Raw genomic sequence first — 17421 nt, forward strand, 5'->3', positions numbered from 1 at the left:
AAGTTAGTTCTATGCTATTAACATTCTAATACTCTGGACTGGCTTCAGTAAATTCACACTGAATTTATTCTGGCCACTCTAGAATCTCAACTTTCATTAAAAATAAATTCTAGCCCTTATGGTTGTAGAGAGAACCTTGAGACTGTGCAACAAATGTAAACAGATGCAGAGATGCCTGCTTAAGTCCACAGAAAGCCTTAAACAATAGCTATAAGAACAAACTACCCCAATTCAGTACTGCCAAAGCTAATAATTGTATCATGACTTTTGCAATATTTAATGTTTTGCTTAAAGCCCCTAGAAACTACTGATTATAAGAAATTGTTTCCATTAAAAAAATTTATTGCTCTCACAATTGCAAACCAAAGCTTGAAAATGTGACCCAAGTGAAACCTAAAGGCTCAAAAGCCAGAAGGCAAAGAAAAAGAAACCAGAATATATTTTAAAAAGGAATCCCATGATTTTTAAACAGTACAGGGTTGGCACTACTGCTATTCATTTCAATCAGGGCCCCCAAGGAGTCCATATTTCCACAGCTGTGCCATCAGGCATTTTGTCAAGATGCCACAGAACTGAGCATTTGACTACTGAATTTGCCATTTTGCTGCAGCCAAGCACCCAACACTTTGCATTCCACATCCCTTCTCCACTGAGACCTGCCTGGAGGTGCCTCCTGTTCCTGCTTTTCCCCTAAGGAGAAGTTAATTGGACTGCAGTGCATGCTCTCTGCACTGTTCCATGGAGCCAGGCAGCAAGGAGGGCAGGGGAAATGTCAAGGAGCTAGAGCTGGAATCCAGCTTGCAAGCAAAAGAGCAGGGGGAGCCAGCAATGTAAACTGGGCTGGAGTGCAGGTGTTCTGTGTCCAAATCAAAAGAATGCGGCTGGCTCCAGGGGTCAGTAATGGAACACAGCCATTCAAGGGAATGTAACCAGCTCAAATCCAGCTCATAACCACCTTGAAAATCAAGACCAAAACCTTAGTGTCATTATGGTTTTCAGTTCACCTTGCCAGAATTTCCTCATATAGAAGTGAAAACAACCCTTGCTTTAGACTTTTAGCCTTCCCCCTAAGTCCTGCAACCAGTCCCTACAGCCTGAGGGTCTGCCTTTTATAGGATTACACATGATTGTCTACAGCTAGCCCAGCCCTGCTAATCTGCTGAGCTACACTCAGGGCAGAAAGATGCTTCTTATCACCGTGACAGGGTTAACCCTTTCCTCCCGAATACTGGATGGGATCAACACACCTCCCCTTCCCTCCCCCTACCCCATGAAACAGCAAGGTTTCCCAAACCACATAGCTAAACCTCCGTGTTAGAACAATTCACATACTACTAGACACTTCAATGCAAGGCTGGTCAACCCAGTTAGAACTGGCTCTAATTCACATCACCACAAACTGTAACATACTTTGACTATATCCCAGTGACACTCAAAGATATTAGAGACAGAAGTATTTTGTGAGTCAAAGAAACCACCATTCTGAGAAGTAAAATCACCCTGATCACTAGGCCAAACACTCCAGCAATGCCTAAAGAGAGTAAGATTTGATTCCATGTGGCTGAATGATTACTGTAAGAAGTTACCAGTAAAAACTTAAATCAACAAAACACAGCAGGCAGGCACATCTGTAGTAAGAGCGGGGTGTGTAAAGAGAAAGGAAGCATAAATAAGTGTGCTAATGCCAGGGCAACAGGAGCTTCTATATCATGTTCTGCCTCCTCCAAAATGCTTCTGTTCCTTGGAAGCTTCCTTGTTATTTCCTAACCTCATAATGTTCACCAGTTTGTGACATATGAAAATTATTGTTTGCAGTGTTGTTGCAGCCATGCTGGTCTCAGGATATTTGAGAGACAAGGTAGGTGAGGAAATATCTGTATAGCTTGAAAGCTTATCTGTTTCACCAGGAGAAGTTGATCCAATAAAAGACACTACCTCGGCCAGCTTGTCCCTCTAATATTAAATTGTCATCTTCATCTCTGTAGCCTGAATGGCCTTTGTAACTAGGCTTAGAGCAGGAAGAGAATTTCAAACCATTAACATAAAAATCTAACATACAAGTTTTTTGCATTGCAGTAGCAATCCAGATCGGAGCCCATTGTGTGAGGCACTGTACACACAGGAAGAGACAGTCCCTGCCCCAAAAAGAGTTTACAATATAAGTGGACAAGCCAGAAGGGGAAACAGAGGCACAGTGAGATGAAATTTGCCCAAGGTAACATTGCTGTTCAGTAGTCAGAGCTGAGAACAGAACCGCTGTGCTTTGGGTCCTAGTCCAATATTCTTCCGGGATGTCCCCAAGTGCATTATTGTGATCGGCTGCATCATACCGATGCCTTTGTAGGGGTTCAACATCTCCATCTGGATTTTTGAGGAGCCCACCTCAGATAAGAACTGTTTTGGCCACCTCTGAAGTAGATTTTAAGCACCTACCAGCACAGTTCATGTCTTAATAGATTCATAGAATTTAAGGCCAGAAAGAACCATTAGATCATCTTGCCTGACTTCCTACATACCATAGACCATTATTCTATATCTGTACCACACTGAATACTAGTGGGGCTCACTACCTAGTAATAATGAAATTCTCAGAGCTGCAATTCTATTTCATCAAACTATACTTAACTGAGCCAATGGATGCAATTTCAGGGCAAACCAACAGAGGATATTGGGCCTGATTCTCCATTGTGCTGCACACTATGCAGTCATTCACACCAGTGCAAAGGGAACATAAAACTAACCCTTCTGATCTGTCAGCGTGTTATGCCCACTTTGCACAGGTGTAAGTGACTGCACGCCTTTCAGAGTGACAGAGAATCAGGCCCATTTTATTTAAAAACAGGTAATTCTCAAATGGGCTCGTCAGGTAACAGGAAAATGTTCTCCAGCCAGCACAACTCATTTCCCTTTCCTTTACACTCACTGGGGGAGGGATTATGCAAAACACTGCTCCATGTATAGCCATACCAGTTAAGCAGAAAGGGTTCATAACACCAATAAATTCTTGCTGGAAGATGAAGCCTACCCATAGGGATCCACGTAAAGGTTTGTAAAAGCAGCAAAGAGTTCCATGGCACCTTACAGACTAAGGGACGTATTGGAGCATGCTCATGCTCCAATACGTCTGTTAGTCTATAAGGTGCCACAGGACTCTTTGCTGCTTTTACAGATCCAGGCTAACACGGCTACCCTTCTGATACAGGTAAAGATTTCTTATTATCTGGTTGCGTCAAAAAATAAAAATCATCCTGGGGAAAAAAAAAAAAAAAGGAACTTTGCCAATCATGCAATATTAAAAACGTGAGAATTCCCTGACTCATTATGGACCAGTTCCATGCTTCAGCAGGAGCTCTGCAATAGCCAAGCCACAGCATGCTGCTTAATTAAAGATCTAGAAAAGTTGGAACCAGCAAGGATGAAAGAAATGAGTCATCAAAGGAGGGAGGAAAAGCATCATTTGTAAGGGGCATTGATCATATGCTGTAGAAGTGGATGTGGGTAGAGCTGGTGTAAACACTGAAGTCAGTGGGGGTTGAAGCCACTGAACATCAGGGATTAACTTGCATTTCTTTACCCATTTGTTTTTTTCACAATTTATCTTAAACCATCTCCTGCTTAATTTCTTCGACTCTGGGCCCCATTCTATTTTCAGAAGAACAGAATTCCAGCCAATCCCAATAGTGGTTCTGCCTATAAATCTGAGGGCAGAGTTGATCCCAAAGAATTTTTGCATTACAGGCCAAACTCAGAATTCTTGTAAGTACAGACAGCTCCACTGATGTCAGTACGTTACATGTACTTACACAGACTCAGAACCTGGCCCTATGTATTTCTCTTTGGAACAAAATTAAATTTCCACCCCTGTATCTTAAACTGCAACTCAACTACTGAAGTAGAAAATCTAATTGTAGAAAGTAAGCATATTTTAGATAAACATTCTGATTTTTTTTTTTAATTGGCAGGAAAGAATTTGCTTTTGCATGGTAGCATGCATAGAGATCTACCATTCTGTAGCTTAACAGATGTCTATGACAAGTGAAATGATCTAGGAAACCACGAACGTCCCATTGTTGTATCGGAGTGGAGCTGACAAGTTATGATCTGGATTTCAGATATCCCAAAGTTTGGGAGAGTTCTGATCTGGAGTTTTGATTCACCTTACTACAGAGGTAGGGACCATTTAGAAAATTCTGATTCAGGTTTGGGTGGGTATTTTGATATTATGGGATGTTTGTTCACATTGGTTTTGCTTTATGTACTTCTATAGCTGTGAGCGAACAATGTAATACTGGAGAGAGTGGCACTGTATGTGGAAATGGCCCCAAACCAGTACCATTTTACCAATCTCCTTCAGTTGCCAAAATGTGAGGGCTTGGGTAAATAGGAGACCCAAATCTCAACCACTCTGTTTTGGGATTCTTTCTCCATAAAGTATCAGAGGGGTAGCCGTGTTAGTCTATAAGGTGCCACAGGACTCTTTGCTGCTTTTACAGATCCAGACTAACAGACATATTGGAGTATGAGTTTTCGTGGGTGAATACCCACTTTGTCGGATGCATGTTTCTCTATAAATGACATCCATTTTTGTCCAGCTCTAATTAAATGGCCTTAGATTCCACTTCTGATAAAGAAAAACCTCCTATAAGAATGCAGGAGTTCAAGGTTGTTCCCTTTTTATTAGCTCTGTCAGTCTGGTTACAATGCAACCGCACTCTTGTTGAAAAAGGTCACTGGTCAAGTTCTGTTTAAATAAGACTTTTTAAAAATTGTCTAACTCTAGACTAGTTAAAACCCTAAGCCATCCAGTGGTATGATGACCATATTTCCCAAAGGGAAAATGGGACACTACACAGGGCTGGCCCGAGTTGCTTGTCCGAACCCTGCCTGCTCCCTGCACAAGGCTGGGGCTGGCAGTCGCTGCTCACTTAAGCCTTGCTGCCTCCCTGCATGAGGTGCCACTCACCCCCCTTTACACATTTCTCCACACCCCACTTTTTTGACAAAAGAAATTTGCCCCATTTGGTCATTTGTCTCGTTTGCTCTTGCCAACTGATAATCAAATGGGACAAATGCCCACTTTTGCCAAAAAAAGTCAGGACAGGGCTTAAAAAAGGGACTGTCATGGCCAAAACAGGACATATGGTCACCCTATCCAGTGGCCTTTAGTTAGTGCTAGTGTTAATGTAACAAATCCAAGGTTAATAGGACTTCATGGTTAGCAATATGCTACACCATCATGACAATGCTGAACTTCACAGCAGCAGAAGGGAAAGATCTCAGACCGTCCTGCTCCAAGGGCTTGATCCATTGACTCCCACCGACGTTTGGATTGAGTCCCAAAAGCACAGTAGAATCTCGGCTAGATGTATTCATAATGCATGTATTGCAAAATCAGGTAGATCTGATTCCATCCAATAGAGGGCCGCATTGTGCATGAACACAATGCCGCTCATTACACTATCTAGTGTTCTACTGCTGGAATTTCTATTTCTTTTAAATGCCAGTGTTATTTTATAGCCAATAAGGGTAGCATTTCTGCTTTTATTTATGGATTCCACCTTTTACAACAAGGTTGTTGAAGAACTTGCTGGGCTTTTGAGCATATAGAATTTTTGGTTACTTTTCAAAGTGTTTAAAAACTAAGTCCTTTGAACCTAATACATTATTAGTTAAATAACCTTAAGCATGATAATTTTGAAATATAATACACGTAAGTATAAGCTATGCATCCATTTATCTTTCTGTAATTGTCAGAGTTTCTCTTACTGTTTTAATAACTACCAGTTAAATATGTAAGATCATAATCACATTTTCTCTTAACTCTTCATGTACTGTAGTCAGAGAGCTTGATCCTACAACTGTTATTCACAGTAGAGCCAGGGATTTAAAAGCCCTCTGCGAAAATGGATTACAGCATAGAACCCTATAGTATTAATTTTGTAACATCGCAATCTTTTCCTCAGCAACTGACTCTGATGACACAAGATTATACTTTTAGTACCTGATCAAGCAGAAGAAACAGTAAAGGTATGGAGGAAGAAAGCCCTTATTAAAATATAAAATCCCTTAATTACCCGTAAGCAAAAAAACGTATTCAGAATAAGGGACTTTGTCAGCGTTCCTATTTTTAAAATTGTCTCTGTATAATGATTCACTCTTTAAAGCTTTGTCACACCTGAGGTTATTTCCATGAAGCTCCACCCAAAGTTAGTTTCTTTTGTGATTTAGTGAATTTTCTTTGGGTTTTTAGTCAAAAGTGATTTTTTTTTGAAGTTTTTAAACTGATGTAAGTGTTCAGACTGACAGACAGTTTGATGGGCACATCCAGTCTAGAAATCAAATGCTAAATAAAAACAAAACAAACAAACACCCTCTAAGCTCCTTGGGGAAGAGATCATGACTTGTTTCCATTTGAAAAGCATCTAGCACACTTTGGATACCACTCTACACAAATAAATAAATAAATCAACAGTCCTCTCCTCTTCTGGATTTTGCAGCACATCCTTCCTTCCATGTGTCTACAGCTTAGACTTGAAGGCACAGCCTGTAGATAGTTTCTATATTGTACGAGTCCAAACACATTGACACTAAACACATGATAAATAAACCTGGCTGCTGTTGGAACTCTTTTTTTAAATTCATTAGAAAAAGTGGATCTACCATTCTTTCAGCAGGAATCTTTACCATCTACTACCTTAGAACCAATTTTTCCTCACTACATTTTTAAATGAGTGTTTCCATTCAGGCTGATTCTTCCCACTAGACTCACCATTTCCTCAATGTTTATAGCAACTGTACTATCAGCAACTGTGGTGGTGGTGGACAAACACTTGTAATGAACCCTTCCTCCTCATTTGGTGGAACTGTGCATTTAAGAGGTAAAGAACTTCAATATTAAGACACAACCCCATGTGAACAAAGAGGAAGTGACCACTAAGTAGCTGGTGTCTGTGTAACCCACACACTTTGAATAAATTACATATAAGAAACAGGATGGGCAGTCCTTTCTCTCACCTGTGGGCCTCTCTTGAAACTTGTCTGCTTAACAGTAAACCAATAAGATGTCAGCTCCTGAGATGTGTCTGATCCAAGACTTCAGAATGAAGCATTTGGAGAAGTTCAAATGTGAAATAGACTTTAGCAACTTTGACACATCTGTGTTGTTTTGGAACTGGTCTGGGTGTCACGTAAGCAGGCCTCAGCATAACTGAGGATCGTAGGAGAGATTACAGACAGACCATTTCAATTTTAAAGTGCTCAAGGCTCCAGCTGTCCTAGTCCCGTTGGTATTAATAGAAGTCACATGGCTGAATCCCCCCGGAGGAACGCTCTGAACACTTAGGGGTGATCACTGGAAACCTCACAGCAGATAGGATAAAAGGGAGAATATTCAACAAAATGTGCTAACCTATTTAAACAATGAATTTAGTTTTGTTTCCCTAGGATCTTACAAGCAGTTGTGTTTAAACAATATGCCAGATCCCCAGGTGATGTACATTGGCATTGTTTCACTGACTTCTGATGTTCTGGCCCTTTATTTTCACAGCATTTTTCTGTTCATTTTTAGGGCTGAAATTCTCTTTACTTTTATCCATTGTGTTGCAGCAAATGTTCTGATATAGTAGTCTTTGCTGTGAAGGTCTCAGAATATTGGGTGATCTTGCATATCAGGGGTCCCAACTTAGTGTCAGATATGCAGGAGCACATCATCTACATCTTCAAACATGACCTTGTATCCCCTATTCCATAAAAACCTCCATCATTCCCACCTCTCCCAATAACTTCAGTTAGGCACCTACCCCCCACTGAATTTCCCATAGACTCTTTTGAAACCCCCAGCCTCTGTATTTAAAGATCTCAAATTGATCTTTCTATCCCCAACATTTCATCCCCTATTCAATCACACATCTCCCCCTATTTCCTCCTGGAGGTCCTGCATGAGCAGTTCAACATGATGAAAACCAAGTTTATTATCTTCCTTCCTAAACCTCCTCCTCTTGCTGCTTTTTTCTGTTATCGTCAACAGTGTCACCACCTTTCCTATCACTAATGCTTACAGTAAAGTATTTGTGCTCTAATTGCATGCAGGAAATACAATAACTACAGTAATCTGGACACAGCATTCCCTACTTTCACTGTGGTACAATATGCTGTCTTTATGGTAAGCCAAACATGATGCATCATGTCATTTCTGGAACTCCTTCATTTAAAAGCCAGTGTCATTTCCTAGCATGTGAGATTAGCATTTCCCCTTTCTTTCATTATGAGTTACTCACACCACCTTTTCTATAGTCATTCAAGATCAGAGTACAGTGCTGGGAAAAACTGGTAACATTTTATTTTAAGCATCTCTACATTATTCATTCAGTTATTTGTTGCAGTAACACTGATCTTAAGGAATTCATTTAAAATTAATGTGAAATGTCATGTTTCTTCCATACAAAAAAAATCTTTTTCTTTTCAGAATTTCCACGTCAGGAGCTGATATATGATCATGGAAGGATAACCACCCCCACCACTCCCTATAGATAGATCTATCTATTTATCTAGGCTATTTTCTTCATTTACCTTTTCTCCAAATTCATCATTTTTATGTAGGAATATAGGAGCTGCCAGAGTGGAGCAGACCAATGGTCCATCCAATCTATTGTCCTGTCTCCAAGGGCAGCCAATGCAGAATGCTTCAAAGGAAGGCATAAGGCCCTTACACTGCACCTAACAATGCAATAGTCATAATTATTTAGTGCTTCCACTGTTTATTATTATAGAATATCAAGCCTTCAGAAATATAAAGGGGCTGATCTAATGCCCATTGCAGTCAGTAGAAAAACTCCCATTGATTTATAATGTGCATCAGATCTGGCCCTGTCTGATTAAGCCTGAAAACAGCCCTGAGAGGCAAGGAGGTATTATTTCCAGTTTACAGATGTGAAAGCTAAGACATAGAGTTAAAGGGAAACAAAGTGCCCAAGTCCTAACAAACGTCCTTTCTGCTTTTGAAAATTTCCCCAGGAGTCACTTGTCTGTCCAAAGTCAATGAATCATTGTCAAAGACAGGGTTAGAATCTGTCTCCTGATTCCCATTCCATGCCATCACCATGCAATTCACTGCTAAGGAAACTTCCTCCTGACCCCACTAGCAGAGCAACTCATGCTCTGAAGCATGTGAACTGCTAGCCCTTGCAATTTCTCTTTACCATTGTGCATGTAATGGCATGTGCCATAAATAAATGTCCAGTCCTTTTTTGGGAATGTTTACTAAACTATTTTGCCACCTTGTAGCAGTTGGAGTTTCATTTGTCAAACTGTGAAAAAGTAAGTTTCATTTTAATCAATTTTATGATGGATCATCGCTTGTTTTATCTTTTGACTAAACTAAAAATTTTGTTCTGATGCCAATATTTAAAGACAATAATAATTGAAGTGTCAATTTCTAAGTTTTAGAGGGCTACAGTGCTTGTGGTAATAAAGATGTTATTAAGCAACCACTACAAACGACCCAATCCAACAGTACATGAAACCAGTTTGACGGCTGCCAGTGTAAGAACTTCAGGATCAGACCCTAAGATTTATGGGGGTAAGACATACCAGATAGTTTTAAGGCAAGCTTAAAAAAAAAAAAAAACACGAGATACAAGTAGTTTGTGCTCTTGTGGTTGCAAAGCAATGTCTTAAGGGTATAAGGACATTGTCTTCTATGCTAGAATTTCAGCCAGTGATGCTCCCTCAGGTACTGGGAGAACTTTATCCCACAACCTTCTTTTTGAGTCCATGTTCCACCTGGCTAGTGAAAGCCAGTTGGGAAGTACTAACTCCCTTACTTGGTGAGACTGTTCACATCTCTCAGAGAGGGCAGGGTACCTTTTACTTTCAGGGATGCAATAGTGCGGCCTTTGCTCAAGAAACACTCACTGGACTCAGACAATCTTGCAAGCTATTGACAAGTATTATCTTCCCTTCTTTGGTATAATTGTGGAGACAACTCACACAAAACCTGAATGCCTTTGATCTCCTTCACTCTGGGCTATTTGGGTATACATCTGGTTATGGCACAGAGACTGTACTGGTTGCATTAGGGCTGCTCTTCAATGGCTTCATTTCTCTCTCTTAGAGGGATCTCAGCAGGTAGCTGTGGACAACTGCTTCTCTTCCCAATGAGCTCTCAGCTGTGGGGTGCCAAAAGATGCACCCTCAATAAATGATCTGCTGCATTTTGCACCAGCTTCAGTCTCCAAGTGGTTTCAAAGTGTAGACCCATGTAGACTGCATTGCATTATTCTTAAGGTGACAAAAGCAGGGGCGGCTCTAGCTTTTTTGCTGTACCAAGCATGGCAGGCAGGCTGCCTTTGGTGGCTTGCCTGTGGGAGGTCCCTGGTCCCGTAGATTCGGCAGCTTGCCTGCAGGAGGTCTGCCAGTCCCATGGCTTCGGCATACCCGCCACCAAATTGTCACCGAATCCGTGGGACTGGCGGACCTCCCGCAGGCGCATCGCAAAGGCTGCCTGACTGTCGCCCTCGCAGGGACCAGCAGGGCGCCCCCCGTGGCTTGGAGCGCTGGTGCCTGGAGCTGCTGCTGGACAAAAGCATGGATAACAATGACAAAATTCCGCATCCAAAAGGAAAGGATAACCTCCTAGTCACACATAGATGGTAAAAAGCTGACTGAGTAAGCCCTCCATTACCCACTCCAGTTCAACATTTATATGGACCCACTAGGAAGATTAATAAGGAGACATGGGGTGTGGTGGGTTTTCTATGCTAATGACACCCAACCATATGTCTCCATGTCATCCCACTCAGATGATGAAGTTCTATGTCTAGTCAAGATTGGGGCATGGATGAGACCGAGCTGGCTAAGACTGAGGTAGTGATGATGGTTTTTGGGGGCAAGTGGCTGGAGGAGATAACAGAGATAAGATCAATCCCTGTGATTGAGGAAGTATGCTGTCATTAGTTAATAGCGTTCACAACTTAGGGGTGATTCTAGATCTAGATCCCCAGCTGTTTGGCAATCATATCTCAGCAGTGACCCAGTCAGTTTTCCACCATCTGCATCTGGCTAGGACACTGGCCTTTCCTTTCAGGGGCAGGCCTTCACACCGTTACCCATGCTTTTGCCGCTTCACGATCAGGGTATTGCAATTTGCTCTACATGGGATTACACCTTAAAACCATTCAGAGACTGAAGGTGGAACAGAATGCAGCAGTTTGCTTACTGAGAAGGTCATCACGACACCAGTGTCAGGCTCTGCACTAGTTGCTCACTGGTCTTTGGGTGGAGTTTAAGGTGTTGATTATGACCTCAAACTATAAATGGCCTGGGACTGACTTGTCTGAGGGACTGCCTCTCTCACCATGCCACACTGCCACAGCTGCAGCCAACATGGGGCATTCAAGCTGGATCAGTTTCATTATTCAAGAGAGGCTACAGTTGGCAGGGCCTTCTCTGTGAGGGCCTGAGTCTCTGGAACTTGCAGTCCTCTTGGTCCACGTTTGGGGACTCTCCAGGCACACTGCAAAAGAAAATGTGTTCAATAGGATTTTGGGAGAAGGCTGGGGATGTACTTTCTAGATGAAGGTTGCAACCTGATTGGCCAGACAAGTTCCTATGAAGTGGATTTTAATTTAATAGCAGTTTAGTTATTGTATGATTAATTATGTTAGGGTGCCTCAGGTCTTGGAAGGTTGTTTTTATAATTTTAAATCTAAGCACATAGAAACACACCATGGAACTTGATCCTCAAGGCTTTGGGGACCCAATAGGGTTAAGTAATGTGCTAAGTCAGTAAGGGATTCCTGTAGCAGAAAGGCTGGGACAATTTTCTGAAGGAAGTTCTAACCTACTTCAGCTCCCACCTACTGTAAATCCTTACTGATCTCTGGCCTGTGCTCCCCAGGTGAACTCTTACTCTTGCTAGTTTCTAAATCAACTGTCAGTTGGGAAAGCCATTGGTGAAGAGCATTGCGTGGGTTAAGGTTTGTACTGAGATGCTTTGAGATAAGTAAATGCTATTGCACTGGACCATGTCAGGATTCATGTCTCAGCTGTAACCGTCTCTCTCTAAAACTGCGAAACACAATGTCAGGAAGGGGAGAGAACAAGTAGTTTGAGCAGGTTTGTCACTGGGTGAAGCTTCCTAGTGGTTGTTTTACAAATTGCCAGATGGCAGTAAGAGAGTGACATTTTATCCCTACCAAACAGATGCAGCTTAGAAAGTGACATTAGGTCCACTAATGCTGAAGCTGCAAGCACACAGACACTGTTTGCCCTTCTTCAGATTCTCAGTTCAGTACAGCTGTTTTCTCAATGAGATTAACCTCCAGGCAAAACATCAACTTAATAATGCCAGGTTGGCAAATTTCAGTATTTCTAAGGAGCCAGTGCTAACCTGCCTCCAACATGCTGGCATGGCTAAAGAGCATAGAATTAACAAAATGCTTTGTGCAGAAATGTTGACCTCTTTAATTTTTCATTGCAAAAAAAAAAAAAAAAAAGTTTTGATCTTTAAAGACAATGGAGTGAATTTCATAGAATCATAGGCCTGGAAGGGACCCCAAGAAGTCAGGTAGTCCAGTCCCCTGCACTCATGGCAGGGCTAAATATTATCTAGACCATTCCTGACAGGTGTTTGTCTAACCTGCTCCAAATATCCAAAGATGGAGATTCCACAACCTCTCTAGGCAATTTATTCCAGTGCTTAACCATCTTGACAGGAAGTTTTTCCTAATGTCCAACCTAAACGACCCTTACTGCGATTTAAGCCCATTGCTTCTTGTCCTAATGCTCATGAAAAGGGATTCATAGCAGTGATCTGAACTGAACACTAAGGGTATATCTATCCTGCAGTCAGAGCTGGCACTGTAGCATATGTAGACATACTTGAGCTCAGGGCTGGTGCAACCATTTAGACGACCTAGGCGGTCACCTAGGGTGCTGGCATTTGGGGGGCGCCATTTTCTTTGGCAGCGACCGTGGCGGCCGGATCTTCGGCTGCCCCGGTCACCGCTGGCATTTAGGGGGAGGGAGCTGGGGTAGGGGAGCGCGGGGAGGGCCTCCTGCAGCAAGTAAGGGGGGGGCAGCATGCAGGGGAACTCCCCACCCCAGCTCACCCCTGCCTCGCCTCCTCCCCGAGCATGCCGTGGCCGCTTCACTTCTCCCGCTTCCCAGGCTTGCAGCACCTAAGCTGATTGACACCACAAGCCTGGGAGGCGGGAGAAGTGAAGCGGCCACAGCGTGCTCGGGGAAGAGGCATGGCAGGGGTCAGCTGCTTTACTTCTCCTACCTCCCAGGCTTGCGGTGCCAATCAGCTAAGGCGCCGCAAGCCTGGGAGGCGGGAGAAGTGAAGCAGCGATGGGCGCGCTCGGGCTGCTTGTGCTCGTGCACGGAGCAGGGGTGAGCTGGGGCGGGGGGTTGCCTCAGGGCAGAGAGCGGGGAGCTACTGCAAGGGGGGCACCTCAGGGCAAGGGCGCAAGGTGGAAGTTTCACCTAAGGTGTGAAACATCCTTGCACTGGCCCTGCTTGAGCTAATTTTGATCTAGCTATGGTGGGTACCAATAGCAATGAAGCCAAAGCTGCACAGGAGGCAGCATAGGCTGTATAACTCTGCCTAGGACTGTGCGTATGTATTCAAGTGGCTAGCCTATGCAGGCATGACTTCACTGTTATTTGAGTTACATCTACATGTGCTGCAGTCACACTTCTGATTGGATATATTCATAGACAAAGTGGTTAGACTATGCAAGCTTCCTCAGCTTACTCTTCCAATGCATTTCAGTCCTGTCCTTTCACATCCCTGTTTATTCCAATCTATGAACTCTGAATGCTCCCCTCATCAAAGCATCTAGTGACCATTCAGATGAATTAATAAAAGTAAGTTTGCCATCTCACTAATATTGTATTCACAGTCATACACTGTGCTTCCAATGCACCGCAATCCTGATCTGCAAGCTTTCCCTGATATTTCAGTGCCAAGCCACCATACAACTCTGTTAACACACTTCGTTATCACCCTGAAGCATCTCCTGCAATTCTAGTCCTTGGCCTTTCTTGAGCAGAGACAGTCAATGGTACTATTGATATTTATCTGGCTCAGAAGTGGTGGTTATTTTCTCCTGGGATGAAACCCTGAGGCTTTAGCTTTCTGAACTTTTCCTTTTCTATATTTCTTAGCATTTATTTTACAGGTAGAGTGTGTTCCATGTAAAACCACGTTTTCCTTTTATTTTATAGCAGCAAACATTGGTCTCATGAGTACTGATGAAAAGCTTTAGCAAAACATTTATGCACATAACCCAGTCCCATTGCCATCAATAGACCAAAGCATGTGCTTCAAGCAATGCACGTGCTTAAGTGCTTTGCTGAATCAGAACCTGAGCTAGAATATAAATTAATTGCAGACTTTTAATCTGTCTGCAAGACTGCAAGGACCCAGTAACAGTTTCTTTCTAAAAGAATCTGTGATTAAACTCTTTGAAACAAAAGCCTATTCTATGCATTCCCATTTTACCTCAAACAAGTCTATGTTTCTTGTGGAAGTGAGGAGACTAGCTTCCAACAAATATAATTTGAATAGATGCAGTGGAAGCTTCTTCTTAATAGTTCTGGAAATAGAACGCCAGTCTTTGCTAGCAACACCACTGCTATTCTAGGCCCTGATCCTGCAAACTCTTACATGAGTAGTCCTACTGATTTCAGTGAGACTATTCACACCAGTAAGGATTACTCACGTGAAAGAGGAATTGCAGGATCAGGCCCTTAGCTGAGGAGCTCTTTTAAGCAGCGATTACAAAACCAACCTACAGTTTTGGATAACTGTCAAAATGTGCAGAATACTATAATTTCAGTGCAATGATAATTATAGGCAATGCCATATGCCTGTGAGGTACGTACATTTCCCTTTAGTGGAGTTACATGAAGCATATTAAATAGGCTGAAGAAAATGTTAAAAAGACCCAAAAGCATCAAGACAAAAATGTCATGTGTAACCAAGCTTGCAGCATTAAGCAGAGCTTTGAAAAGTGAATCTCTCAGGAAGACATTCTGAGCTTGAGCAGAGAATGGTAATAATCTGATGGTAAAGCTAAGCATAGCTATGGTTAAAATATTTTTTTTCCATTTGTGCTTTGCATGATCACAATGGTGTCCTCGTAATAAATAAAACACATGAAAAAACAGATACATTTAGTAATAGAATGTTTTCATGGCCAGACTACGCATTTCTGAAGTTCTCTATTATTTATTGGGCTGATCACGTCCAAAGGGCTGAGTGTCTTTGAGGTGCTGAGTGCCCCTCAATTACTCTAGGCTTCCACACCTTGCAGACGCGGGCCCTATGTAAGGTATCAGTGGGGTGCTGAAGGGATAGCTCCAGTTTACCTCCTTGCATTCCTAGACAATCTCTGCTGATAAAAATCAGCTGGGAGGAAAGAACTAAGTGAACTTATTGCATAATGGAACTTAATTACTGTGCAATTAAATTTCAAATCACTCTCAAATGAATATCATATTGTCGACCTTTCAACATGTTTGCTAATACCTCAGCAATGAAATAACTTTGCCTTGGCAGAACAATTATGTAAACTAAAGAAGCGGCAGCAACTGTAGCCTGGTGGCACATTTGTATGGTATACAATTTGGATGCATGCAATCATTAATTGACACATTAAAGGCCAGATGTTAACTGCCATTGCTCAATTCACCTCACTGGGGCTGTGCTGAATTTTCACCGGCTGAAGATCAGGTTCTTCATCTCAAAACAGAATCTATAAACAGCCACAACAGGCTTTCCGGTACTGATGACAGCACAGGTTGCAGTGCAATGGAAAGACCAAAAGGGAGGTTTATTAAAGCAGGAATGGTTACTTTAGAGAGGTGTCTCATATTGTCATTTTCATTTCTCTCTCTGCTTAAAGGAAACTGAAGCTCATCAGCACACACTTGCAATGGGCACCATGAGATCAAACAATAAAACAGCAGCGCTGGTTCTTAAGTCTTCATCCCACTGAAGGCAACACGTTTCCGAGGAGGAACAAAAAGCCCTCCTCTGCATGTGCCTGCCAGCACTGGAGGATACAGGAGCCGAGAGAGATTACCCTGTGAAAGTGACCTCATTTTGCCTTAGGAAGCATATTCCAACAAACCGACCTTTGACGCCAGCCCCTATTATTCATGGTTAAGGAGCACAAAGGGAGAGGCGGGAGGGAGAAAATGTGACAAATCCACTTTTTTTAAAAAACCACACATCTATCAAAAAACATGCAGGAAGGAGACAACAAGCAATGAATCCACCCGCACATCTGCCCTGCCCTAGCTCCCAGATCCCCCCCGCTAAGGGAGGGAGATGCAGAGCGGGCAGGCGGGCGCGCGGGGCGGGGGGGGGAAGGCTGATGCATACGATCTCTCCCTTACCTTGAGGAACAAAAAGAGCCATAGCAGGGAGCAGAGGGTCATCCGGGTGCTGCTCCCTCCGTTGGGCCGGGGTCCGATCATTGAAGTGCAGCGGGAGGATTGCACGCAGAAATCTCAGCCGGGCTGCGGGGCTTTTCCTTTGGCTGGCACCGAACTGGGGCTCGCAATGGCGAACTGCTGCGGCGTCAAACGGCTCGAAGCACAGGTGTCCCTCCCAGGAGACACACCGTGCCTCTCCTTCCCCTCTTCATGTGTTTTATTGGGGGAAAGGGGGTGTATTTTTCCAGTAGTTTCTTTGATCTCTTAATTAAAGGGGGGGAGGGTAAATCGATACTCTGCTGCGGCTGTGCTCCTCCTTCTCCGGAGGTGCAGAAGGTGGTCAGCTGAGCCTCCAGTTTTCCTTTGCTCTGGTCCTTCCCTGTTGGCTTTCGGTGAATATATGAAGACTCCTCATTCCAGGCTCCAGGCTGAATGTGACGAGCAGCCTCCCATCTCTCTCTTCCCCACCCTCTCTTAGCTCCACCCTTCCCCTCCCCCAAGCTCTGCCCCTGCTCCCAAACCAGGTCTCTCATGTACTTTCACCAGCCTGTTCTCTGGGTTGTCGCCGTTCAAGCAAAAAGCAAACAAAGTCACAAAGCAAAATGCATCCTCAGCCCTTTCCCCTTGCCTCCCAACCAAGTTTGACAAGATCCTCATCTATCTGCCTCGACAAGCAGCTAGCCAAAAGCACTCTCAGCATGGTGCCCCACCCACTTCTTCCCGGCAAGGTAGTTTCAAACCGAGCTGTCAGAGGAAGAAAACACAACAGGGTAAATAGGGCTATGAAACCTTATTATTCCCTGAGAGACTCACCCTGTCTCTCTAATATCCTAGCACCAACACAGCTAGAAAAACACTGCAGATATTATACCCTGCCTGGGACATTATGGTGATTTCAGTCTATACTTTCCAAGGGAGGTTTCCATACACTTGCCTCTGTCGACCTCCATATAGAAACTGGGTTCTGTTAATAAC

At 43.1% G+C, this 17421-nt stretch overlaps 1 protein-coding gene across 5 annotated transcripts in view; it reads right to left on the reverse strand.

The window, feature by feature from the left end:
• The window catches only part of PTPRO (protein tyrosine phosphatase receptor type O), a 235512-nt gene extending 218674 nt beyond the window's left edge, over positions 1-16838 (reverse strand). For 4 of the 5 annotated variants that reach the window (XM_030542295.1, XM_030542286.1, XM_030542268.1 and 1 more), the window contains exon 1: positions 16408-16838. In XM_030542295.1, the coding sequence (XP_030398155.1) occupies positions 16408-16488 (81 nt within the window). In that variant the 5' untranslated portion in view covers positions 16489-16838. Of the gene's footprint in view, positions 1-11353; positions 11513-16407 lie in introns of all 5 variants that reach the window. The other variant, XM_030542277.1, reaches the window with a different exon arrangement.
• Between the last annotated feature and the right edge of the window lie 583 nt (positions 16839-17421).

Source organism: Gopherus evgoodei, chromosome 1 (genome assembly GCF_007399415.2).
Source record: "Gopherus evgoodei ecotype Sinaloan lineage chromosome 1, rGopEvg1_v1.p, whole genome shotgun sequence".
NCBI classification, from domain to species: Eukaryota; Metazoa; Chordata; order Testudines; family Testudinidae; genus Gopherus; species Gopherus evgoodei.